Source organism: Xiphias gladius, chromosome 15 (assembly GCF_016859285.1).
Source record: "Xiphias gladius isolate SHS-SW01 ecotype Sanya breed wild chromosome 15, ASM1685928v1, whole genome shotgun sequence".
NCBI lineage: Eukaryota > Metazoa > Chordata > Actinopteri > Istiophoriformes > Xiphiidae > Xiphias > Xiphias gladius.
The window spans coordinates 26,024,406-26,051,121 of record NC_053414.1 but is presented as its reverse complement, the minus strand read 5'-3'; the positions used below and the strand labels follow the sequence as shown (position 1 = coordinate 26,051,121).

Here is a 26,716-nt window from a genome sequence, read left to right as displayed (position 1 = left end):
CTTTTCATTTGGCTTTTTGGCGTACAGAACGTACTTTCACGATTTTGAGTGCAAGCCTTCTACTTTTCATTTTTGTTTTTCCCTTTTCTGAAATTTGACTGGGGGGGCCGCAACTGAAGATCAAATGTCTTTATTTGAGTCTTAGCAAGTTTTCTAAAGGTATTAAAATGTGATTAGGCCAGCGGTTGCCCGCCGATGTGTTGATGTCTGCTGTTTCCTGGCTCTGCGTGCGCGCGCGTGCGTGTGCGTTCACGTGACCGCTCAGCGAGCCAGTGCGCCTCTGGTGTAGCGGCAGACACTGAAACCAAAAGGAAGCATCACAGTTTGGGGCTCAGTATTTGCCAGATCACTTTGGACGCCTGTAATTTTCGAGGATGTTTTCGCTCGGGGAGAAGATGGAGTTTCTCATAGGGAACCCCTTTTCAACGCCCGTCGGTCAGAGAATCGGTAAGTCGCGGTTGCTTTTGAAACTAGGCCCTATATTAGTTAGGAGTTGTGCTCCGTTGGATTAATTTGACATCATTAGTATCATTTAAATTATCCGTAACATTTTTTAGAATTTTACAACCACCCTGCGCGGGGCGTAAATCAATTTAATAACGCTTTAATTCCAGCTTTCGCACCCTAAAATGTTTAACAATAAGCTAAAAATTTGACAGAAACATAAAAAAGAAATCTTCAGAGCCAATGACGCGGCAGAGGTGGGACTCAATTCCGACAGTCTTTCATGTGATTGGTCGCTCGGAGTAAACCGACAACTCACTTGGCGAATTAGGCATCACTTGACGTTTCCTCACACTTCCTCAATCGCTGATGTGTTTTTGTCAAGCTACGGCTTCACACCTTATGCGTAAGTGTTACCGGTCCTCTTCAGCAAGCCTGTGTCAGGTCATACGAGTCTTACAGCAGAGGAATTTCCCCATAATGGCAGCGGGGTGCCTCTTTCTGTGGGAGCACTCATCCACAGAGGGCCCGAAGCCAGCCACTGATGCCAGGAAAGAGGTGTAATCAGGACAGTCATGAGTAGTGATAAAATGTTACACACCCGTCTCAAGCCTTCCTTCCTCTTATCTCAACCACTCACTTTCCCACACATAAATGTCAGAGAGGCTTCAGCTACTTCTGAGGCGAAGGAGAGCAGAAGCAGCTGACGGTCACATGAAGTGCGGGGAGGGAGGGAGGGAGGGAGGGACTGTCTGAATGGTATTGAGAAAGCCAGGGAGGAGGGTTGGGAGAAGTGTTGGGGGGGCGTTGGTGGAAAGGAATGAAGGAGATTTAGAGACTTAGGAGGAGCCCGTCAGGGGTGGACTGCAAAGAAAAACTGGCTGTGATTGCTAAATAGTTTAGAGGAAAAGATGTGTTAGAGGTGAAAACCTATTTTCTCAATCAGTAGTGGGTTCCTATAAAATCGCTATTATCTGAAGGATACCAATTACTTGAGAATTCAGTATTGGATTTTTGTCTGTGTTCTTTCTCACTGCTTTAAAGTAGGCTGGGACTTGTTGGGAAAAAGGTCCATCACGCTATGAAAACAGCCTTATAAAGTTCTCTGTGGCTCCAAAGGGAGCCTTTTCAGTTTGGAGGAAATGACCCCGATGATGCCATCAAGGTTGTCTTGGCTTGGGCTTGGAGACTTGAGGACTGGAGTTTGAAAGATGTGGGCATTTACAGGGCAGAGAAGGCGCTATTGTGTTGCATTATGGGAAGCATGGGGTCCAGCATTTTTAGAGTTTGACCTATATAGAGACTAAAAGCCTGCATATTTTGGAATATGCTGCTTTGATTTTCACTACTTTTTTAAGTCCCCCAACTTTATAGAAAGAGCAGCACTACAGTGATAGACCCCTTCACCCCTGTAAGATTCGTTTGATTAAAGCTGCACTAGTCAGAATTTTTATATGAATAATGGAACAAATGACTCTAAATATAAAATAATATAAAAAGTGTCTTTTGTAGTGGTAAACTCACCGGGAATTATTGCCCAACTTAGACAACTCTGCATGGTTTTTAAGCATCTTTCCGCTCATTGTTTGGTTTTCTGGCCCGCAGCTATAATTTTTCAGGTCTACGCCATGCTATTATAAAATCCAATTGTACACTGCCTAGGGGAAAACGGCAGCCAGGCAAAGTAAGCGTCCAACCGGTGAACGTAGTGGAGCATTTAGCAGCTGAAGAGCCAGATATTTCCATCAGGAGTTGGTGGAGACCAAAAACAGAGTTAAAAGGAGGGTGATTATCAGACTTGCATTCATCCCGTGGCCAGAAACAGAACTCAGAATTAATGGTAATGTTGCACCGTGTCTGTCAGATAAAATGTATAAATAAGCCACTGTTTGCTAACAACCTCAACTTATCAACTTGAAAGGTGACAATGCTTCAGTGTTGTGTTCACTGCTGGGTTACGCAGCCCACGAGTGGCTAAAAAAAATCTGCTAAACCAGGTTTAATTTAGACTGATGTTTATTTTGTAACAAATATTCAATTTTTAATAAAAATACGCAAGATTTGAAACCAAGTTGTCAGGTGCTTTAATGAAACCTCAAGTTAAGTTTGCAGTCAATACTGCAAATGTGAACCTTTGTTTCCTAAAATCCATGGATATCACAAAAACATCACCTCTTATGAAGGTACACCGTGATATGATCATGTTAACTTCTTTCCTGTGTGAATATATTGCAGTGTCAACAATAAATCTTATTTAAATCTTTTTTGTCTTTAAATATGATGTTTTAATAATGTGAATCAGACACACAATTCTGTCATTTCTCCTAGAATGATTTCTGTAATAGATCTGAAAAGACCGACTAAAAATGACTTGTATGACTTCCTATAATCATGCTTGATATTGGAAGAAAGTCTTCTGGTTATTGTGATGTGTCAGTTCACATATCAGTATTACTATATTACTGTAACTTCACTTGATTCTCTCTCTGTTGACAGAGCAAGCAACCAGCGGCACTCTGCAGTCAGAGGACTGGGGGCTCAACATAGAGATATGTGACATCATCAATGAGACGGACGAGGGGTAGGGATGATGTCTTTTGTTCTGCTCAGTTATTTTTGGTCTCTCCAGTGGAGCAGACTAGCCAGTGGAGACTGTGATTGTCCTGTTCTTAATTTATTTTTCTTGACATCTCAGTACAAGTCATTATAATGATTACTGGTGAAAGAGGGAACTCCAAGGAACACAGCATAATTTCATCAAATAGCCAAAGTGTCCCCATCTGGTGCATATTGCCTAACCTTTCTGACTAATTAGTACACTATACTATGTGTACTGTAGGTCTCCATTTCTTATTTTTGTATTACTTTCTACTGTCACTTCCTTTATGGTTTTGCTGTTTCTTTTTACAGTAACATACAACTGGTTTTGACTGAATAACTTCCTTATGTTTAAGGCCAATTTCACTGCTGTTTTGCTGTTTGGTCTGTAAAAATACGAGGAATGTTACTGTAAGGTTTTTTTTTTTTATGTTCTTTGCCAGACATGGCCCTATATTTAGTCACTTTAGGCTATTGAACATTGAGCAAATGAGGCATGAACAAAACTACTTTCATTGAAGCTTCTGCAAGATCTTTTTTGTTAATGAATATTGCTTAGTTTTATTCTTAAATATTAAGCTGGAAAAAAAAAGCTAACTGATCATTTGATGCAAAATTGTTGTCCCCCCCCCCCCCCCAACAAGTCCCAGAGATGCAGTCAAAGCTATTAAGAAGAGGATCGTAGGAAACAAGAACGTCAGAGAGATCATGTTGGCCCTTACTGTGAGTTTAAAATTTAATCCATTCTTTCATGAGATGAGGATTGCATGGTGTGAGAGTGTAATTTGAAGGCCAGAATGACCTTTGTCCTGATTGGCTTGTGGCCTAGAAAAGGTGGTTTCAGTGCATATGCTTACAGAAGTGGCTAAATCAATATTAGTATTGAGACTATGTAAGAAAAATCTTTACTTTGCAGCAGCTATAATTGCATTTTTGTTGGTTTTTTTGTGTGAGTTTCCTTATTATATTTTGTAATGGATCACACAGGTTCTTGAGGCTTGTGTGAAGAACTGCGGCCATCGCTTCCACGTTCTGGTGGCATCGCAGGAGTTTGTTGAAGGGGTTTTAGTTCGTTCCATTCTGCCCAAATATAACCCACCCACTGCGCTCCATGACAGGGTACTCAGCCTCATACAGGTATGTGGATGCTCCCAAGAGGACAGTATGATAGGAACTGTCTGAATTATGACTGCAACTAATGATTATTTCCATTATTAATTAATCTGCTGGTTATTTTCTTAAATAATTGATTAATCATGTATAAGATGGCAGAAAATACCTATCACAATTTCCCAGACCCCAAGGTCATGTCTTTAAATGGCTTGTTCTGGCTAACTAGCAGTTCAAAATCCAAGGATATTCAGTTTACTGTCATAGAAGACTAACAACACCAGTAAATCCTCACATTTGAGAGGCTGGAACCGATGAAATTTAGTTACTTAAAAAATAACTGAAACAACTAATTGATTATTCAAATCAGTTTTCTGTCTGTTGTTTCAGCACTAATCTGTACTTGGTTATATTTTATTTTTTGGTAGTCATATTTTGCTTTTTTGTTGTGTGTGGTTTGACAAGGTCTTCACCTGTATCATGAGAGAATTCTGTGGTGTGTTGATATCCCACAGCTTTTAAAGTTTACTTAAAGTTCAGCTCTATTATGTCTACAGACATGTACAACAGTGTTATCTTTAGCATTCTTTGTAATTTAAATAGCTTCATGCATGCATTCCTAGCAGGAATGATAAAATTAGATAGAGTCAGGCTTGTAAGTGCTGCAGGATAATTTCTTTCTGTTCTCTCTCCAAGTTGCTTTTCTCATCTTCTTGTTCTTTTCACATGTAATCATTGTTTTGGACTGTTTAGTGTGAATAGGGAGATAAGAGTAAGTCATTCTCATTATATTTCATCATGTGTTCTCCCTCCCATCTCCAGTCATGGGCTGATGCATTTCGTAGCTCTCCCTCCTTGGCAGGGGTGGTGTATGTATATGATGACCTGAGGAGGCGAGGCCTGGAATTCCCCATGACAGACCTGGATGCTCTGTCCCCGATCCATACTCCAAACAGGGTGAGACTGTCTACCAATTGAAAAGTACCACACCAAATAAAAATAGATGTATAGATATTTATCTATCTTTATTTATACTCTACCATTCTGCCTTCATCTTGCAGAGTATCCCAGAAAACGGGACTCCTGAGACAACCGCTGTCGCTCCTGCAACACATCAGTCACAACCACAAGCTCCTCCAAGGGCTTCCCCTCAGAATACCTTACCTCCAGTCCAGCCCAATGAGGGTCCAGTGTCACTTTCTGCAGAGCAGGTACCACTGCCTAATAACACCTGTCAGCCAATTGGAGCTTTTCTATAGTGGTATTTGTAGACTCAAGATCAATTTGTTTACACGTTGACATTAAAGAACGTTTTTTATTTTCAGTGTCAGAAATCCTAATTACATCCATTATGATGTGTGTGTGTGTGTGTGTGTGTGTGTGTATATATATATATATTTCCTGCTCTGTCAAGTCAAAACAAATTATAATATAATTGTATTCCAGGAGTTATTGCCTTCATGTACCAGTAATGTATCACTGTAACCTTAGCAGTTAGCAACAACATTACTATAAAATTGAGCTAATTGTATGGCAGCTTTTTACTGCTGTCTTTTTTTAAATCCAGGAACAGAAGCTGCGGAGTGAGCTGGCACTGGTGAAAGGAAATCTCACGGTGATGTCTGAAATGCTAAATGAGCTCGTACCTGGACAGAGCCAGCCAGATGATACAGTGCTGCTACAGGTGTGTATGGCTCACAATTGTCTATAGCATCTTCCGTGTCTTGCAATCATAGTGTTGAAGGGGGGGGGGGAAGCCCCATCACAGTACAGTTTCAAAGCAGACCATACTGAAATTCATACTCAGAAGTTATATTTAAAGGCAAAGCTTGAAAAAGTAGTATTTGTTTATCATGCGCAGCCATGTTCATACGATATCCCATGAAGTCAACCTTGGCAGGGCGATTTGTTTTACTTTCCACAAAGGGAATCCTGATTTTTGTCAAATGGGCACAGCTTTATTGACACTTATTCCTATCTACAGTAAATGCATATGGCCGTGATGTCCAGATCCTTGCAATAGTTTAATACTGAAAATATTTGTCTAAAACATCTGCAGAAAATATCAGTCAAGACCAAGGGTTTCCTTGTAAACTTTTTATATTTAGTTGATGTTAATCAATCATACTTGGAAAACACATCATACAAGTGGCACCAATTAATAATTTTGTTGTCAAAGAATGCTGGGGAATGTAAGGAACCAGTGATTGATGTAAGAGTAGATGTAACGGGATGAGTAAAACTGGATACACCAAAACAGTAAATTACATTTGATTGTTAAATACCTTTCTTGGTCTGGATTAAACATAACAAAGATTAGTGGTGATTTTCCTTTCTCTCTCTGCTTCTGTGCCCAAGCAGGAGCTGTACTCAGTGTGTAAGAGCATGCAGACTCGGGTGGTGGAGCTCATCCCCCAGCTGATGGATGAAGGATTTACTGAAGAGCTGCTTGTGGTCAACGATGACCTCAACAACGCCTTCATTCGCTATGAAAGGTGTGCTGCAGTCTTGCTTTGCTGTTTGTAAGAAAGTGCTTGTTTTAAGAGCGCAGTATGTATCTTGCTAAATTTCATGTTCACTGTATTGTATTGTGTTTGTGCTTTAGGTTTGACAGACTTAACAAGGCACAAATTACAAATACTCAGCAGGTGAGAAAAATCTTGTCTTTCTCTTTTGTTTGAAATAATGAATGCAGCACCTCATTTCTCAAAAATCTCTGAGGTGTAAAGGTTTTCCTTTGTCATTTAAGCTGTAAGAGTACAGTCACACAGTGGTGACCACTGCGTTGTGTCGTCCTCCTCAGCAGAGCACGACCAACAGTCCGAGCCTCATCGACCTCAGCCCTCAGCCTTCCACCCCTGGCCAACCTGCTGTCATCACAACAACCAGCACGCCAGTAGTAAGCACCTTGGCCAATCAAAGGCAACCGGTCAGCCACAGTGAGTAAACTCTGTATAACTTTTGCTTCAAATGTTCACTCTTTTGCAACACCAAATCTAAATGTACGATTTCTTGTAACTGATGTCCAGCTTTCATAATTTGGTGTATATCTGGTCAAAATAGCACGTTGTTGCTGGACATCACATGGGCAGGGAATGTTTAAAAAACAAAAATCACCATGGCTAGCATCATATCTTAAGAAAAGCAGCGGTGGTTTCAGGTAGGAAATACTAAAAATGCACTGTTGGACCATGTGATCTGTTTGGAAGGTGAAGGTTGTATGTGGAGGGAGGGGCAGGTGAGGACTTGATCAATGCTTTTGGCTTATATATGACATTATTAGTAATGATGCTGTTATCTGTAAATTATGTAATTTATAAATTTGTGCTTTTATGGAAAAATTTAGAAAACAATGTGAGAGAGTTTTCATGCAGCTGTGATTGAGTTAAGCCTCTGCCTTGCAGAAGAGGAGGAGGAGTTCGACATGTTTGCCCAGACCAGAGGGAGCTCCCTGGCTGAACAGAGGAAAAGGTGAGTGGTGCTAACTGGTGACAGAAAGGCCACACATCATATCGTGATGCATGCTGTCAGTACATGTGTTTTGTTTACTTGTGTGCAGCACTTAGTATAAGTGAAGCCTTAGGGCGAGCTGCAACTGATTTACATTACAGATATCAGTGACTAAATATAAATTAATTAATGTAAGATATAACTTGTAATTTTTGAATGTAGTTCTTAATGGCGCTATCTACAGTACGTGACATCACGAGGAACACTAAGCCTTTGAAGTTTTGTTTTTTTTCCCAATTTGGTTTTAAGTTGGCAAGTCCTTCCCAGATAACAAGTAAAGCCTTATGGTTACAGTGCATGCCACATAATTGCAACGTGCATGGTTTGATTCCCATATGGGGATCAGGCAAAAATGCCAAAAAATAATCTCCTTAAGAAAGAACGGCTGCTTGCCCCTCCACACCACTGTTATGACTACTGTGACATCTGTAGTGATCAGTTCCTAAACACTTTCATATTGCCTACATTGCATCATATCATTACAATACATCTCTGATGTGTGTGTCCAGTGTCAGATATGAGGACCCAGGAGCTGTGGAGGGTCTCGCCGGAGCTCTGGACACAAGGTTGCAGGTCACGGGAGGAGTGAGTATACCACAATAACACAAAAATGGACTGGAAGAGGATATTTCCTGTGAAAGTACAAAGTGTAGTTCTAATCGTATAAAAAGCTACAACGTAGTGTCATCTTATCCCTCTCTTGATTACTTTTCCTCTTAGATGCCATCAGTGAAAAACTCTTTGAAGAATGATATTGACAAATGGTTACCCTCTGATATGGTAAGACTATATATGTAGTTCTCTTTGAAATAAAAAATATGTGTGTTGTGAGGAAGAATTTGTTTGAACAGTATGATATGGTCTTTAGCTCTTGTGTTTTCTTGTTTTTGGAAATACAGGAAGAGCAGTCTTCAGTTTGTGAAGGAGTGTCCAGTGAAGGTATGTTGTATCACCTTGAGTGGCCTGTTACTTGAGTGTAAAGATAATGTTTACACTCAAAGATTATTCTTCTGCTATGCAGTATGTGTTCATGCATACACACACTTTTAAATATAACCGTCTCTCTCAGAATTTGATAAGTTTCTGGAGGATCGGGCAAAGGTGGCAGACCACAGCAGCCAGGGGCCACGTAGCGTGCCTCCCTCCACGTCCAGACCGCCGCCACAATCTACCCAGCAACAGGACAGATCACATGACCAGCTTTTTTCGCTCTGAGTGTGGAGACGTAGAGGAATGGGTGTATGTAAAGGTCGACATACACATACCATCACTCTGAAATGTACAGTATCTACAGTCAGAGATATGCAGTGCCAAGTCAGGTTTTCTCTGAAAGTACACACACACACACACACACACACACACACACACACACACACACACACACACACAATAAAACCTGACACTACAGAACTGCCGCCTAATCAACTCATTGCATAAATGCAGTGTTTCTTAGTTAATTTTGCTGATTGTATCTTTATGTAAGTATAAACAACTTTATGTGATTGTATTTATGAAATACATTATTATAATGTTGATGTAAACAAAAAAAAGTGTTTACAGTTATGTATAATTTTGAAAATATATTTGATATTATACCGCTATGTGCCTTTGACCGAGACAGCTGACTCTGTGTAGATGCGAATAAATGGGGCATTGTCCTGCAAACATGTCTCATCTGTCCTCTTTTTATTTTTTTTCTATGTAAATATCTAAGCTGCCTTGCAGTGAATTTACCCCGAAGCTCATTTTCTAACTGATCTAAGTGCATCCTTTGTGTTAGAGGGCTGTTATTTGTGAACATCTTGTGTCTGGGGTCGCTGACACAGCTCCACCAAAACGAGGTCAGATGATACGTTTTCCTTGGGTGCATGGGTGAGTTAGCTGAATGAGAAATGAGAGCTCAGGTGTGCTCTGGCCATGCTCCATAATATGTCTGCTGTTTGTGTGATAAGGCACTAATTTCAGTATGTTATTGTCTAAGAGCTCAAGGTTGTCTGGTCTTGGGTACACGGAGTCCCTGATGCGGCCAGAGGAGAACCTATAGCTGAAATAGTGAAGAGGAGGGTTAGAGGAACAATTCTTCATTCTCCTGTTTCACCATCCAGACCTAAGACCATGTTTAAACTGCTCAACTGTGTCTGTCTGTGCTGGATTTCTGTGTCCGTCCTTCTACATGGATTGGAAGCCTTTACTTTTAACATTTCAACCCAGAATCAGCTTCCAAATGTGTCTGTTGTTCAAGACCCGGAGGATACCGGCTGGGATTCACCATTTCTTCAGCTGAGAACCAGTCTACTGTCCCTCTTGAAGCCAATCCGTCCATACAATCTGTTGACAAACACTGAAGATTATCACCACCTGCCCAGACCCAGACATCACCGGCCCTCTCACCTTCTGCGTCTTCTGGGATCCTCTTTTGACCCATTCTGGATGTCCGTAGAGCAGCCATTTGAGGCCTCTGTGGGTCCTTTGTTGCACGGAGACACGCCGCCTGCCAAATTACCCAACTACCCTACCATCAAAGAGAAGTCTTACCTGAGTTCTTCTCCAGAGCTGCGAGAGTCTGGAGCAAGCCATCGGAAGAAGCTGGAGAAGGACGCTGCTGGTCTGGACTTTGGTTCTCTACCTTCAGACATTGCCAGTTCAGTTCGATCCTGGCTGGTGCGCTCTGCCACATGTGAATTATACTACCAATGGATGGATCTGGGCCCAGCTTTCTGGCCTCGTTGGCTGCGGCAGACTGATTGTGAAAGATCAGGCAGAGTGCGAAGTTGCTCCTTTCCCAGTGGGATGGAGTGTGTGAGAGCTCAGACAACACACATAAAGATTCTGGCTTGGCATTGCCTGGAAATCAGAGATGGAGGCGATGGATCCAGAAAGATTGTGGGTGAGAGGTATAATGGCAGCACAGAAGTGGGGACAACTGAGGCAATGAAAAGGTGTTTATGGAGGCAAGTGCCTTATCCTGTGGTCACCGCATGTACATGTTCATGCAAATGAATGTTTTTCTCACCAAAACCTCAGATTTTCAGCCTTCATCTGCAGCTGGGTTTCTATTTGCATAATATGTATTTTATGCTGTCATTGAGTTGCTGTCATTATTGAAACCAAAATTGTGTGTACTGATTTTCCAAATTTTTTTTTTTTTTTGCTTTTAATTACTCTGTGAGACATTGCATGTACTGTACCTTAATGTTACTGGCTTTAAGTAGAATTTAATTAACATATTTTCTCTTCTCTAGGAAAGTTTTTTTCAGCAACATCACTCTTCTCCAGTCACTCTGATTGACAACCAGAGTCCACCCTGTGGTTGGATTGACAGTCCAACCACAGTCCTCTATTGATGTTTTATGGAAGCAGCTGCAAAGTTAGGTGCCTATATAGTGAGGAAGTTCTATACAGGCTACTCATTCCCTCCGTGTCTCTGCTCTGAAATATGTCAGCCTTTCTGTCACTTGCTTTCCTCTGTAAAAGTCAGGTAAATGTCTGATATCAGTAATGCTAAACTGTCATTGCTAAAGCCCAGTAGTCTCATATTTCTTATGGGTTGTGCTGAATTCAGATCATATGGGCAATGATGTATCAGTGGTTTCGGTAAACTGCAGACTTTTCGACTCTCTTTTTTTTTTCCCCCTTTTTTGCAATTACAATGGGTTTAAAGTGTGACATGCAAGTTAATGTTTTACAGCAATGACACATTATAATGTCAACTGCAACCAGAAAAATCCAAGAGAAACGTTTGACCTGTTGTGCCCTTTCAAATGTATTTTTGTGATAAGTTGTTTGTTTTGTCTGTCTAACATAGTCTCTAGCAGTGTAAATATGTTTAGGATGTTGCAGAAAGTATCTGCTTTTCTTTCAAATGACATTAATAAAACAGGTTGTAGCTGCGATGATGATTTTTTTTTTTTGGTGTTTTTGATGTCTACTAAATCTTCATTGCTCTACATGAGTGCTTGGCATTCTAAAACAAAAAACAAAAAACAAACTTGAATATATGAAAATTATCACACGCTTGTTTAGATTTCCTTTGTTGGTTTTGTTTGAAATAAATGTAAAGATCATTAAAAGAGTGATTAAAGTCCAGGTCATGATTGTTTTAGTTGATAACATTTCTGAAACCATAGCATAAGTGGGGAAGAAGACCCATTACTGCCATCTGGTTTTTGACATTTTCCTTGTGCTTCTCACTCCTGATTGTGACAGAAGTACTTGTTTAGAGGTAGACTGTCATAAACACTGACCCCCTAGCGTCATAAGGATAGACTTTTCACACCGACCACAAAGACTACTTTAGCTCCTTTTTGTCATGCTTCAAATACAACACACTAGCCTAGTCAAACATAGACTGTAAACAAAAACTCCGAGTCTCAGTGAAGGCATCAGTGTAGGTACATCCCACCGGAGCTGTGCGTTGCAGTGTACACAGACAAGATGGCAGCTTCATTGGAAGACGAATTTGAGGATGCGCCTGATGTGGAGCCGTTAGAACCAACTCTAAAAAATATTATCGAGCAGAAATCTTTGAAATGGATATTTGTAGGTGGAAAGGGTGGTGTTGGTAAAACGACATGTAGGTAGGTTGAAGGGAAACGCTCGTTTGCCTCCTGGCATCGACTCACGTCGCTAGCTAACATAGCTAGCTTAGATTCGCCGTCACTGTTAGTTGACGTGGATCACCGTCAGTTAATGAATAATATGTTTTGATTTCCCCTAACAACAATCTGATGAGCGTTATATTACTATCTTAAGACGCTCTAACATTAAAACATTATTATCGTTACTGTTACATTTCAAGTCAGCAAGGCGAATCTAGCTGTCAATTTGCCGACTAGCTGAATGCTGCGTAGCTAACGTCAGCCAGCTGACACATGGATTCATAACTCTCAGCCGGTGTGATAATCACGAGGCAAGCCGACATTGACAGCCTTACTTGTTCCCACATTTCCTCCCAGATTCAACAGGAGAACCTTCTAACCTGTGCTGGGTAACTTAGCATTAGCTTGTATCTAAGCTAAGTTAATGCATAACTACCCTGGGGTAAGGGATACGCTAGCTAGCTATCTTGCGTTAACGCTAGCTGTCGAGACTGCATAGGGAGCCTACACATTACGCTTTCTCCAATTTCTGTCGAAGCAGAAGGCATACATATACACGCAGATCATTGTTTATTAAGCCACATCGAAGGAGCAATGCCAGGTAATGCCCACCAAGTTAAATATTTTTACCTGGTTGAAAACGTAGCTATATCCTTACTACGACAATAAGTGCTTTCAGACTCATTTTCACCCATAAAGGTTTAAGCATCATTGAAGTCATTGTGGACATGATGGCCACGCAGTTAGAAGCATCCATTCAATGTAACTAGAACCGTCGAACTCCAGGAAATGTATCACTTAGCTTGCTTACTGCATCTTTTAAGACCAGGAAGAGAGAAAAGATAAGGTGCATAACAATCTTCCAATAACAAACGTTTCAGTCAGAATTTAATGTTATTTTTTTGTTATCAATACTACAAATGCCAAGCTCCCAGTGGAAGTGTTGCTGACATGAGGTGCTCTTATTAAGCACTTAAAACGTTGTCCTGTTCACCTGATGAACATACCTGTCTCCCCTCTGTGTCCTTTGTTTAGCTGTAGTTTGGCTGTCCAGCTGGCTGCGGTCAGGGAGAGCGTCCTCATCATCTCCACGGATCCTGCGCACAACATCTCGGATGCTTTTGACCAGAAGTTCTCAAAGGTGCCTACCAAGGTCAAGGGCTATGACAACCTCTTTGCAATGGTAAGTCGACGTGCAAAAAGGAAACCACGAGCAAGGGATTTTGCAAGGGAAGGTGTCGCCGACAGAGTAAAGTGTGTGAACAAGTGGGGTGGTAGAGTACTGAAATTTCTACAGCAAAAATAACAGTTGCATTAGAGAACGCTACAATATTACCAAAGATTGATCTATTACGCACTCAAACCACAAATTACTGAACATTTCATATTGTTAAATGGCTAGATTTAAATAATAAACTTAGCAAAGAAATGTTGTCTTTTTTTGCAAAAAAGACAACACTTTTACAGCAGACATCTTCACCTGTCATTGCAGGAAATGCACAGGTGTTTCTAATGACACTAACAATGGCTCTGGTATATTAATGCGCCTCAATGAACCATGACAGTTTGACAGAGGGAGCATGCGCAGTACCAGGACCCTGAAACTGAAGCAGCTAAATGGAACTCATCGTTAATTTACCAGCTGTGGCATGTCAAAACATCTCTAATAGTCACATTTTACTTTTTGCAGTATTTCAAGTCACCTAAAGTTTCTTTGACAAATTGATAGAACCATAGCTACATCTGTTAACAAAGAGCCCTCTTTATGTTTTTGGAAAATGTAGTTTAGTGCGAGATCACTATCTCTTCAGTGTCATGAGGATGGTCGGTTCCACATCTCGGTCTCACAAGCACAAACCATTATTGTGTAACAAACAGAATCACCACAGGCCCAAAATGATGCTAATAATGTGCTGTTTTTTGTGTGTGTGTGTGTGTGTGTGTGTGTGTGTGTGTGTGTGTGTGTGTGTGTGTGTGTGTGTGTGTGAGTCCAGGAGATTGACCCAAGCCTGGGTGTGGCAGAGCTGCCCGATGAGTTCTTCGAGGAGGACAACATGCTCAGCATGGGCAAGAAGATGATGCAGGAGGCCATGAGTGCCTTTCCTGGCATCGATGAGGCCATGAGCTACGCAGAGGTCATGAGGTAAGACAGCCTGGTAAATACAAAGCCAAAGCACATTTTCTTAGTAGCACGGATCCAGATCTGCATGTCCATTGTGTTCATTGTGCAACCACTGAGTTGTTAAAACAAAAGTTGGCCAGTTATGAGTTATACTAACTTAGCACTATTGTCTACCTGTGCCTCAGGTTAGTGAAAGGAATGAACTTCTCAGTGGTGGTCTTTGACACTGCCCCCACTGGCCACACACTGCGGCTGCTTAACTTCCCCACCATTGTGGAGCGTGGACTGGGCCGCCTCATGCAGATTAAGAACCAGATCAGCCCTTTCATCTCCCAGGTGAGGAGGGACGAGCAGATCCAACAATTCACGGGTCATTCACCAAATTTTCTGGTAGTTAGTTGTCTAAAAAATCGACATAGCTGCTGTTGAGCTTTAAATGGAAAGAGTAAAGCAAATACATGAATGGAAAAAGCAGCTATGACATAAATGTCATGTTTTTCATGTAAGGTACTCTTTTGATTAATTTTTTTTGGAACCTGTGCATCAGATACTGTGTATGATTGAAGCCCCTGCTGTATATTGTATAGGTTAACTCTGTTTCTCTCGTTGTTTGTAGATGTGTAACATGCTTGGTCTGGGTGACATGAACGCAGACCAGCTTGCCTCTAAGCTCGAAGAGACCCTGCCGGTCATCCGCTCAGTCAGTGAGCAGTTCAAAGACCCTGTAAGTCACACTAATATACAACACTTGTAGTTACAACACAGTCACATTGCTGTCTCCTCAAGATAACAAGTGTCACCGTGCAGTTGCTTTTATGTTGTTGTGAAGGTTTTTTTTCCCTGGGGTGCCTACAGGCTTTTCACACTACACTTTACAGAATTACACTTCTCATATTGAGGTATTGCCGTAATTACACGCAAAGGCTCTGTATCTCCGTAGTACTGTCATTTACGTACACCTTCACAACAAAAAAGGAACTGGGTCTGTGTGGAGAAACTGTCGTTGATTTGAGTGCCACTTGTATTTGTTAATAGTGAAGATAACATGAATCAGGTGGAGAATAGGATCCGTTTCAGTTATGCAATACCAAATTAACATTTTGTGATCTAGCATAGCCACCTCTAATGCAAACCTTCTCTTCGCTGAGAGTGTCGTTCTGCATCACACTGGAACTATACATCAGTTCCTATGCTTTGTGCATCTATACAGCATGACTGTGTTGCACATGTACGCACAGTATGTGTCCTATGGAGGTGCAGCCTCCCAACCCTTCCCACTATACGCCTCTCTGCAATGGATGAGACACGTAGTATTGTGAAAAAAGGAGTATCACATTTTTAAGTTTCTGTGTACTATGTTATGTTTTTATATTTCAATGACAACACCCCTACTGAACCCTTTTTTTTTTTTAAGAATTAATGTTAAAAGATTTTTTCCCAGCAATTGCTAGATGCAGCTGCATTGTACTGTATGTTCCAGTGTTGAAACTTGCCTTTACATAGATATGTTGTAGGTAAAAAAAACTTGATTTAATTTTAGCATTTAGAACAACTCAGCACTTGAACTACTCATTTTCAAAGCTTTCTGTGTATGTGTTGTAACCCTTCTCCCTTCCCTGCTTTCCTCACATCCATCAGGAGCAGACCACCTTCATCTGTGTGTGTATCGCTGAGTTCCTCTCCCTTTATGAGACAGAGCGGCTGATCCAGGAGCTTGCCAAGTGCCGCATCGACACGCACAACATCATCGTCAACCAACTTGTTTTCCCTGACGCAGAGAGGCCGTGTAAAATGTGTGAAGCCCGCCATAAAATTCAGTCCAAGTATTTAGACCAGGTACGAGTCAGTAGTTTGTTTTTGGGTTGTCACAATACAGCTGCATTATCAAAACCAAATATTTAATATTTAAAATATTTACAATTAAATGTCACGTTATTGTCCTCATTCATGGCCTGTCTTCTCCCACAGATGGAGGACCTTTATGAAGATTTCCACATAGTCAAGTTACCGCTGCTGCCTCATGAAGTTCGAGGTGCTGACAAGGTCAACACGTTCTCTAAGCAACTTCTGGAACCCTACAAACCCCCAAACAAGTGATCTCCCTCCCTGCAGGACTTCCCCCCCCCGCCCTCGTACAGACCACACCTCTATCTACAGTCTGAACTCACCTCTTCTGAGCCCCCCCCCCCTCCCGCAACCAGCCTCAGACCCCACAGTTACAGCCTCAAGACGATCCACTCAGTCCTCAGCCCGTCATCCAAAGCAGAGCACTTCTACGGCAAGACACACGCTCTTAATGAAGGGGAGCTGATGAAATCACAAACGCGCACACACACACACCAATCTGCCACAAGAGAAACAGTTTTCATGCTGTGGCTGAATGGTTTGTGTGTATGTACATATATATATGCGTGTGTGTGTGTGTGTGTGTGTTTGTGTGTGCGCACACACATAGATGCGCACACACACACACACACAAACCATTCATCGACAACATTAAAACCTTTAATTGAGTTTAATGTTTAATGTCTGTGTGCTGTTCCTACTTAAAGCATTTAACCCCACCAGTGTCCAGCCTGAGTTGTGAAAAACAAATGTTTCCAGTGACGATGCTGTGTATTCCATATTTCAGATGGTTGAAGTTATGCCCTGTTTATTCTGTGTGGTTTGGTGGCTGTGTCTGTTCTCCAGTTTGACTTTTGACTAAAATTTCATTTCTCACACATTGGGGAATTTCCATCCAAATTTCTACAGATTCAGGGTGTGACGGCAGGGCAGTGAAAAAAGACACTTTTAAAAAAAATCAAAAAAGAATATGGTCTGTGGTCTTGAGTAATTTTCATTCTAGACCAAGACCCCCCCCTGTTGTTAGAATAAAGAAAACCGAAGCAGTCTAAAGTGTGTCTTACCATTTGTCAAATCCTTAGACCTCATCTCTCCAAGTGATTATGGTGTAAATGCAGTTACCTAATGTCCATGAGATTTTGAATCAAGTCAGACTGGGATCTTTATATCCTCTATGACAGTGGTTCTCAAACTGGGTGGCGGGCCCCCCTGGGGAGGGCATAGAGCCTCTGCAAGGGTGGCCTGGATGACCAGGGGCAAAATATGGAGTGAAACTAATTTGAATGAATATGATTAATGTAGGGAAAATTAAACAAAAAGAGTTTGCAGATGCTATCATGCTAGTCTTTATTTCACTGGGGGGGGGGGCACGCCAGAGGAAGTCTGAGAACCACCGCTCTGTGGCTATGTTATTGTTTGAATTGGAAAAGTCTTAATGGCCTCTTAAATATTTTAGGCCACTGTGGTTGCTTCAGGTGGTACGTGCATGGAGACAGCAACAGTTTTGAGATTTTAAGGCAAAATATGTAATGAGACTCTTCATGTTTGAGTGGCTGGAAGCAAAACAAGTTTATTATTGACACTGCTGAACCCCCCCCCCCCCAGTACAAGTTCCCATACAGTGCTCATTAAACTCAACCAATGCTCTTCTCTGTCCAACATTTTGTGTCCATCCTGTTTCCTGAGAACTATATGGGAACACTATTGAGAGACATTAGTAGCCTTATTTAGTGCATTGTTACTGACAAAATATATTGAATGTTGCTTGATCCAATGTTGAACCAATGAATGGTGAGTAAAGCATCCTTGTCCTGGTCATTAAAGACTGGACTCTGATTGGCTGACCTGATGCCTGCTTTCCTACGTTTCCCAGCAGAAAGAAATAGTAGACCGGTTAACACATCACCAAGCAAAAGCATAATTTCTCCTCTCTGTTACTTAAGGCTTTTGAGTCCACGAGAAGCAGTTTCAGTACATTTTCTTTAAATCATGTTGCAAGTGTCAATTAAAACAAACTTGCCTCAGCTCAGAGCCTTTTGTGGTCATTCTTTTGATCTGTTTGGTTAATCCGTCTGTTAATTGGAATAGACTGAAGCACATTTTCTTGACCAGCCTGCAGTCTGCCTCTGACAGAGCATGGAGCCTCAGTTAACCTGGACCAAAGAAGTTCAGGAGCAACAAACGAGCTTTTTATATTTACATAATGAAAGATGCTTGGCAAAACAAAAAACCAAAAAGCTAGATGAAAAGCACAAAATTGTCCTAAAATATCACCGGTAAGTCATCTGGTCTGTTAAACCATGATGTATTTACTTAAAAAAAAAAAAAATCCTGGTGGGGAACTGCATTGGGAACAAGTGGGATTATCACAGCCCACTGGGATTTGAATCTTCCTCTAAGAAAAAGTTTGAAAAAGTGACAGAATGACATAAAACGCTTTTCCTTGCCACTGTATTGGTATATTGTAACATCATCTGTTTGTTATTTAAGCCGCAACAAGTAGCAATTATAGACCTGTAAGCGAAGAAATCGCTTGTTGTTTTCATATCACTTAACACGAAAGTTTGCCATGGTCCGCTTGCTCCTGTTTCCTAATTCCCTGCTGTACTCTACGGTCCTGTGCGCTCCTTGTGCCCCGGCGCTGCGGCCTGTCGCTTGTGGTCCATCACCGAGCCGCGCTTTCCCGGTCGGGGGCCGCGCTAACGAGCTCCTCCTCCTCATTTTGGGGGATTTACCCCGGGGCGCGCTGACCACTGGACGCACCGAGGAGGCTCCGAGGATTACTGCCATGCAGCCGACCCAGCCTCGGGTTTACCGAGCTCACGCCAGAGGATATCAGGGTTATGAGCTCTTGGAGGGGGAAAAAAAAAAACACACCACTGGCGAGCAAAGAGAGCGGCGCAGAGAAGACGATACTGCTAAGTGAAAAAATGAATTCACTTCTCCAGTGGTGCCAATTACGCACGGAGATGCGCTGAACAACTGGCACATTCTACTGGGAAAAAACCCACAAAAGGTAAGGAGAAGCTTTTTCATACATTAAAATACATTACCAGTAAGTTTTTAGTCTGTTCAGTCAGATTCACGCCACAACCTAATGGGAAAACACTTTATCTGTGTATCAAATCAAGTTTGAGGTGACCTGAGTTGTGTAGTGTAAGCATAGGACTGTCTGACCCGCCTGAACATGATACAGGAGCACGTTTGGTCCCACTGCAGGTGTAAGTACAGAGGGGATGGTTTTCTTCCATATAGCTCTTCCACCCTGAGGACCTGTAATCTGGCCGTCACCAATGACTGTCACCTACACGGCCCGAGTTGCAAACGCCCGATTCTGTGGCTTCTCCAAGCTGCTTTTGGTCTGGAAAGGCAGCATCTACAAGGTGTTGTACAAGGAGTTCCTGGCTTTCTTTGCCATGTACACCGCCATCAGCATCACCTACAGGTGAGACCGCAGCTTAAGGAAAGACCGGTAACTCAGAAATATCAGTGTTTTGATTTACACATCGTTTCGTATCATTTTACCGTTTTAGATTTTTCCTCTATGATGACCAGAAGAGGTATTTTGAAAAACTGGCAATTTATTGCAACCACTATGCCAGTCTCATCCCTATGTCCTTTGTACTGGGTAAGCTTCAGCTCCAAACCTCAAGACCTCTGTTTGATAGTTTTATAGATTAGGGGCAGATATAAATATATGTATAAATGTATAAATTATGTAAGAGTAAAGCCAAAATGTTTTTATTTTGCTGGGGGTAACCTGATAGTCCCTGGACTTCCCTAGGGAACCTAGTGAACCCACTATGACAAAAAAACCCCTTAAGCCCTTCTCTCCAGGTCTGACCTACATCTCCAGAGTAATCCCCTGTGTCTCCTCTCCACCGCTGTTTCCAGGCTTCTACGTGACCCTGGTGGTGAACCGGTGGTGGAACCAGTACACCAGCATCCCTCTCCCTGACAGGCTCATGTGTGTCCTGTCGGGGGGCCTCCAGGGGAGCGACGAGCGAGGCCGCCTTCTGAGGCGCACCATGATGCGCTACGCCAGCCTCTCGGCCCTGCTCATCCTGCGCTCCGTCAGCACGGCTGTCTTCAAACGTTTCCCCACCATAGACCACGTTGTGGAGGCCGGTAAGTAGGCGCCCACAGCGTCCGCTGTGATTTAGCTGTGAGCTATAGGCGGTATGGTCTCACGCAATTATCCACAGCAGTTTTAAATGAATACAACTTGAAAAAGATAGCGATTAATGAAAATGCCCACTTCAACCACTATGTTCGCAAGTGCGCCTCTCAGTAATTATAATTTACAGGGATTTATGCGCCTAGTTGAGCTCTCTCGCGCGGCAGTGGGGAAGTGCGAGGAAGTGTTATAATAGGCCGATGTGATCAGTCACACGCGCACGTCATGAGTGCGTGTTGTTACCTCTTCTGTACATTCCCCACACCAGAGAGCGCAGGAGAAATCACAAGGACGGGCACGTCCTGAAATTCCCGGATGATAAAAAGGGAGTTATCACACGGCTGGAGCAAGATCACAAGACAGACTGTGTTTTCTAAATCAAACAACAACTGCAAAATTTGTCACAGATGTCAACAGTGGTAGTATATTTTCACAAGCTGTTTTGTAACTGATACTGTGGTGATGGTGACATTTCTTGACACATTGAAGTAGTTCTCACTCACTATATAATGACTTATTTGGAAATGTGACTCAGAGAAAAAGTTCAAGCAACCACAGGCTCAGTCATACAGAAAGTTGGTCCCTCATCTGGCCTTCGTCTCTTTCTCTGAGCCAAATTTTAAATTAAGAAAAATTGAATCTGAGGCCTCAAGTTTCGCTCTGCTATTTATGCAGGATTTATGACGAGAGAGGAACGGAAGAAGTTCGAGGGTCTCCACTCTCCTTATAACAAATACTGGATCCCCTGCGTCTGGTTTACCAACCTTGCTGCTGTGGCCCGGTGCGAGGGCAGGATCAAAGACGACCACACACTCAAACTGCTGCTGGAGGTGCACCATTACACGTACACACACACACACACACACACACACACACACACACACACACACACACACACACACACACACACCACTTACACAGGCCCACTGTTGAGTAGGAACTACAGTCCTTGTGTTTTGACAAAAACTCAGTTTGAGATGTATATTGAAAGAAGAGTCGGGATTAATGCTCTAAAGTACCCCACAGTCTCTCCTCTTTGTGCGTCAACAGGAGCTGAATGCGTTCAGAGGGAAGTGCAGCATGTTGTTTCATTATGACATGATCAGTGTTCCCCTGGTCTACACTCAGGTAAGTGCTTTGTTGCCTGGAATGTTGCATGACTTTCACAAAAATGCTTTACGCGCTATATTTGATGATACTCAAATCTTTAGGTGAACTCTGATTTTCACGGGCGCACACACACACACACACACACACACACTACATGTTTAATTTTATTCTTGAGGCTTTCACATTTTATCTGGCATTTTGTCAGTTTTATACTCTGGTCCTAAAGATACATTAGTTCGTTTTGATTGTATTTTTTACAGCTGAAATGACAAATAAACTTAAACTTAGAGGCGATGAAGATAGTGTGTTTATATGGCTGATATGTATTCATCAAAAGAACATGTAACATTATCATTAAACTATACAGTAGTAAAGGGGATGGATTTGCTGGTTCTGAGAGTATTTTCCCCACTGTAAATTTGCTTTCTTAGATGTGCATTGACCGTGATAATGATAACTTTCACCATTTAAAGTTGCTCAACACAAAAAACACCTACATGTCCTGGGCTGGTGAAAGATATTATTAGTTTACAATTTGGCCGTTAGTTTAGCATCCTTCAAACATTGTCTCTGAAGAATCGTGTTTTTTTCCAACAGTGTGCCATCTGCTATGGCTCTAAATACTACAGCTCCCAAGAGCCTTAGTGACAAGTGCTCTGCAGTATATAATCAAATTCAGAGGCAAACGTGAACGGATTCGAGCAACTTACTGTCATTCTGTTTTGAGCAGTGCAGGCACCAGCATTTTAAGCTCAGTGATATTAGACATTTTGAAAATGTCATCAAAAGGAAAAGCACATGTGTGAATCAGTCAAGTGAATGATGGCTGAATTCCATTTAGCTGCTTCAGTTTCAGGGTGCTGGTATTTGTGCATGCCGGCTCACCGTCACACAGTCATGCTCTACTGGGACACTGCAATGGAGCAGAGCCATTGTTGATGTTATCACTAACACCTGTGCTTTCCCTTCTATGATTTTCTGCTGTGAAAAAGGACTATAGGTTGTTTGTTACTGCAGTGCTTCTCTTCTTTGGTGTTTTTGTGTTTTTACATACACGGTCTTGCACCTTTGACGTTTTTTAAACAAACACAGGGCTTTTTCACGGCAGACATTTTGAATTATTCTAGCAAAGAAAACAGTAACTTATAATGATGGTTACCACCTACATTATGGACGACGTAAACAGGATACAGCTCTAATTAAGATTATTAGTTGCACTTGTGTTTGGCACAGACAGGCCTATTTGCCTTAACAGTGTGGGGAAAGTTATTTTTACTGGTTACTAGATACATTGTTTCACCCTGAAACTTGCTTAAAAATGAGCCTTACAAAATCATGAGCCACATTACAAAGATACTCTTTATTAACCTCTTGCATTACACAACATGCTATATAAATTAGGTTCATGCTGCCCGGTGTGTTGTAAGCCAGTGTTTTAAAATAATAAAATGCAAGGTGACCGGTCTGCTTTTCAAACAATAAGCCAATCTTAGTCACATCAAGCAGATTCAGACCGCCGCTTCCTGTCTGCGTGAAATATATCATAAAAGTAATGTCATGTAACAAGGTAACAATTGGAATCAAAGGCCAGCGTGACATGTGTCCATTTACCTTCATCTGTCCCTCAGGTGGTGACTTTGGCTGTGTACAGTTTTTTCCTGGTGTGTCTAATTGGTCGTCAGTTCCTGGACCCCAGTCAGGGTTATCCAGGTCATGACCTCGACCTCTACGTGCCCATCTTCACCCTGCTACAGTTCTTCTTTTATGCAGGGTGGCTCAAGGTCAGATGAAAGGGTCACATACCACTTGTTTGCTTTTGATGCTTGAGCACAATGTTAACACCACTGACCATTTCTATAGTCAGCTTGTTAAATTTTCTCTTCTGTCCTGAAGGTTGCAGAGCAGCTGATCAACCCCTTTGGAGAAGACGATGATGACTTTGAGTCCAACTGGCTGATTGACAGAAATTTCCAGGTTTCTTAATGCTGTCTCTTTTTCTTATTTTGTCACCCCTCCGTTTCTGAGGAGGACAATTAACAAACCCACATGGGAAATCTAAGGCCATGTTATTACATACTGCTTCACCAGGGTCTCTTATTTTAACTTTACCATGTCTTGGGGCAGTCAGACTGCTATAATCAGACTTTTTCTGCACTCAGTAACTCACTTAAAATCAGTTTGTAACCAGTGACCAGCACGTTTTAAATTAAGTTCTCTTCCGTTTTCCACCGTGGATACTTGATCAGTGTGTGTGTCTGTCCGTCTGTCTGCATTTCACTCTACAGGTGTCCATGATGGCAGTGGATGAAATGTATGGAGATCTGCCGATGATGGAGAGAGACCGCTACTGGAACGACTCCAACCCCCGGCCCCCCTACACCGCTGCCACTCTCTTTGTCCTCCGCAAACCCTCCTTCCAGGGGTCCACATTCGACATGGCGTGAGTCTTTGAGTTTTACCCTCTCATTGTATGTGTGACTTGTGAATTTGACCCTTTCGGTTTGAATTGCCAAGCTGGGTGGGAAAATCTGGCTGATGAAAATTAAAGTATTCTGACTTAATTCAAGAAGTTGTGTGAAAAAGTTAGGGCTGGAAAAAAGTAAAAAAAATTCCCCCTAATAAAGGACAGGAAACACCACACAACACAGCAACTGTAAAGTGTGGTATTTTCCAGAAAAAATACACATAAATGACCATGACATCTCTTGACAGGATCCCTAAGGAGGAGATGCACTTCCAGCCTCTGGAGGACATTGCTGAGAACCTGGAGGAGTCAGGCAGTCGTCACCCCAACATGGCCCTTTTCAACCGCCTCCTTAACGCAGCTCCATCCCCCACCGGCCTCATGGGTGGGGCTCTTCGCCGCACCTCAGCCCAGCTCCAGAGGCTACGCCACTCCCCCAGCATTGACCAATGCACCAGCGACGAGGACGACGATGAAAGTTGTAAGATAGGCAAAGGGGGGTCTCTGCCGTCAGGGTTGGGGCAGGAAACCCAGAGCACTGTGTGCAGTTTCAGGGAGGAGAAGAGTGCCAGAACACCTCTGCTGGAGATTCAGTTTGGCGCAGAGCAGGAGAGGCGAGGAGGGCACCCTGCCATCAATGAGAAGAAAGGGCTGAGTGGAGTAGAGGGGAAGGGTGATGGAGAGGGGCAGATGAGGGAGGAAGGAAGAAAAGCAGAAAGTAGGTGGGAAACCCAAGCTCCGGTGTCACTGCTTCCTCCTTCCCCCCAGTCCTCCACAGAGACGTCCGATCGACCAACCTCCGCTTTTCCCATCACCTCCCATCACCCCTCTGCCTTCCTATTTCACCCGGCTGTCCACTCCAGCCTGGAGCACTGCAGCTCTCAGCCAGCTATCAACCAGAACAGAGCTGTGCCCACCATCCCCAAGCCTCCCTTTGGTGGAAACAAAATGTCATTCCTCACTGTGCCGTCTTACAACGAACCTCAGCGTTTTCGCAGTGTGAGCATGGGCTCAGAGCTCACCGGATCTTAGATTCCCATGAGTTTTTGACTGTTTGAAAATGTAATGCTAGATTCAATGCACATTTTCACGAGTGAAATTAGTCATTGCTGAAGTGTGCTTCCGCTTTTACTCTAAAAGTCTACAGCACCTTTGGGGCCATATAATGACCAATGTTTGGAAATAAGATTTCTAGAAATACACTCCCTGATTTTGTACAGAAACCAACAGCTCACCACATTTCCAAAATATCCCCTCGCCTCACTGAGGATGTTTTAAATGTCAACTTTGAACTTCTACTCGACTTCAACACATCATCTGGGACCTGGGTGGAAAGCATGGTCTTTGGCAGATTTGGGGAACTTTAAAGGAGGATTTTGGAAGATTCTTCACTGAGTGTGTGAAAACTAAATGATCTATTTAATCTCTGTACTTTCAATACAGGCATTACCAGTTTGTGCTAAGCTAGGCTGAATGAATCTCATCACAGGTTTAGCCCTAGGTTAGCACAGAGACTAGAGGGAGGGAGGGTGGGGGCTGGCCTCCATTAAAAAAGGAGGGAAAAAACCCCTCTGTGATTCCAACATAGTCTTATTTAGATGTTGTATTTTGGTAGCTAGTAAACTAGTCACCAGTACATCCAAGAGTCAACTAAACTAATGTTTTGTTTGTCTTTTTCACTTCTATTAGATACAAAAAACACAACATAATATGACAGCATCAGAGTCGTTGCAAGGCACCCATGACAGCTACTTTCAGCTTTTGAGGTACGCGAAGCTGAGCAAGGCAGAGCTACCTGTGTTCAAAGAAGGTGAAACTGAAACCACTTCTCCCAGAACATAAAGGAGTGTGTGTTTAAAGAAAATGAATTTCCGGTCCTTCGGTTATCTGCGCATTATACTGTATAATATTTATAACTGATCTGTTACTGCTGAAGTCTGTGCTAATATTTTAGCATTAGGCAAAGTCTGGACAGAAAATGGTGCTAAAAAGAAAAAATGTGTGTATTCTCAAAAAACCTAACTTAAACAAATAATGAATGAATTACACTACAGTTGTACATTGATGACATAAAAGGAATAGTCATTGTTTTGCATTATTTCTAAAGGAAATTGTACCTTACCTGAAAAAAATAAATGTATAAATATGATACAGTGGGGAATGGATCAGACAATCTGGTGATTGTTTACAAGCACACATTCACTTATAATACAGATAAAAAAATATAATCTATGACACTTAGTATTTAGTTACAGCAAATCCCAAATGTCACTTCAGTACCAACAATGGCCAGCTGGGGGTGATAGCAGCAAACCAAATAGACTACATAGAGTGAGAACTTTAATCAATGAAAAAAAAAAGAGAAAATTCACACCTTCTTCCACAATCTTGCTCTCCCTTCTGCCCATGAGGGGGCTGCACTCCTCCATTTCCCCCAGCAGCTGAAGCCTCCTACCTGGGCTGCAGCCGGGGGGAGAGCACTCTCCTGGCCTGGGTGGACTGCCTCTGCTTGGCCAGGAAAGACTGAGCCTGTCCTGGAGCTCTTGAGTCCTCACATAGACTGTGCCGCTGGAGAGCCAAGGACTGCAAGAGAAACAAACGACTTTGTCTGTTAGTGGAAACAGTATAATACTCAAATTTAGGCACGTTAACAGCCTATTAACACAAATAAAAAAAGTTCTATTGCTACTACTATTACTCTACTATACCAGTATAATTTAATATTTAGATTGTGTCTA

General features: G+C 42.3%; 4 protein-coding genes across 7 annotated transcripts; all 4 read left to right on the top strand.

Moving 5' to 3' along the window:
• The first annotated feature begins 232 nt into the window (after positions 1-232).
• On the top strand, positions 233-9,041 carry LOC120800679 (target of Myb protein 1-like). Of its 3 annotated transcripts, none has more exons than XM_040146948.1 (15): positions 233-447; positions 2,941-3,025; positions 3,687-3,765; positions 4,030-4,179; positions 4,975-5,109; positions 5,214-5,363; positions 5,720-5,836; positions 6,514-6,647; positions 6,758-6,800; positions 6,956-7,091; positions 7,557-7,623; positions 8,172-8,247; positions 8,383-8,442; positions 8,562-8,601; positions 8,732-9,041. In XM_040146948.1, exons 1-15 carry the CDS (start codon positions 375-377, stop codon positions 8,875-8,877), a joined length of 1,491 nt encoding a protein of 496 aa, XP_040002882.1. In that variant the 5' UTR covers positions 233-374; the 3' UTR covers positions 8,878-9,041. The 3 variants fall into 3 exon arrangements, with proteins under 3 accessions (XP_040002882.1, XP_040002883.1, XP_040002884.1); XM_040146949.1 differs by having other exon boundaries at positions 234-447; positions 6,959-7,091; XM_040146950.1 differs by lacking the exon at positions 233-447 and adding an exon at positions 467-850.
• Positions 9,042-9,165: 124 nt separating this feature from the next.
• Positions 9,166-11,710, top strand: LOC120800680 (noggin-2-like). 2 transcript variants are annotated; one of them, XM_040146953.1, is made up of 2 exons: positions 9,166-10,601; positions 10,905-11,710. In XM_040146953.1, the coding sequence occupies exons 1-2, from the start codon at positions 9,778-9,780 to the stop codon at positions 10,945-10,947; spliced, it is 867 nt and encodes a 288-aa protein (XP_040002887.1). In that variant the 5' UTR covers positions 9,166-9,777; the 3' UTR covers positions 10,948-11,710. The 2 variants fall into 2 exon arrangements, with proteins under 2 accessions (XP_040002887.1, XP_040002885.1); XM_040146951.1 differs by having other exon boundaries at positions 9,166-10,613.
• Positions 11,711-12,096: 386 nt separating this feature from the next.
• Positions 12,097-18,256, top strand: get3 (guided entry of tail-anchored proteins factor 3, ATPase). Its single transcript, XM_040147244.1, has 7 exons — positions 12,097-12,239; positions 13,296-13,443; positions 14,255-14,403; positions 14,568-14,718; positions 14,999-15,106; positions 16,021-16,218; positions 16,351-18,256. Exons 1-7 carry the CDS (start codon positions 12,097-12,099, stop codon positions 16,477-16,479), a joined length of 1,026 nt encoding a protein of 341 aa, XP_040003178.1. The 3' UTR covers positions 16,480-18,256.
• Positions 18,257-19,520: 1,264 nt separating this feature from the next.
• On the top strand, positions 19,521-25,060 carry best2 (bestrophin 2). Its single transcript, XM_040146719.1, has 9 exons — positions 19,521-19,672; positions 19,761-19,855; positions 20,122-20,355; positions 21,080-21,234; positions 21,455-21,532; positions 23,143-23,295; positions 23,408-23,488; positions 23,800-23,954; positions 24,227-25,060. The coding sequence occupies exons 1-9, from the start codon at positions 19,521-19,523 to the stop codon at positions 25,008-25,010; spliced, it is 1,887 nt and encodes a 628-aa protein (XP_040002653.1). The 3' UTR covers positions 25,011-25,060.
• Positions 25,061-26,716: the final 1,656 nt, after the last annotated feature.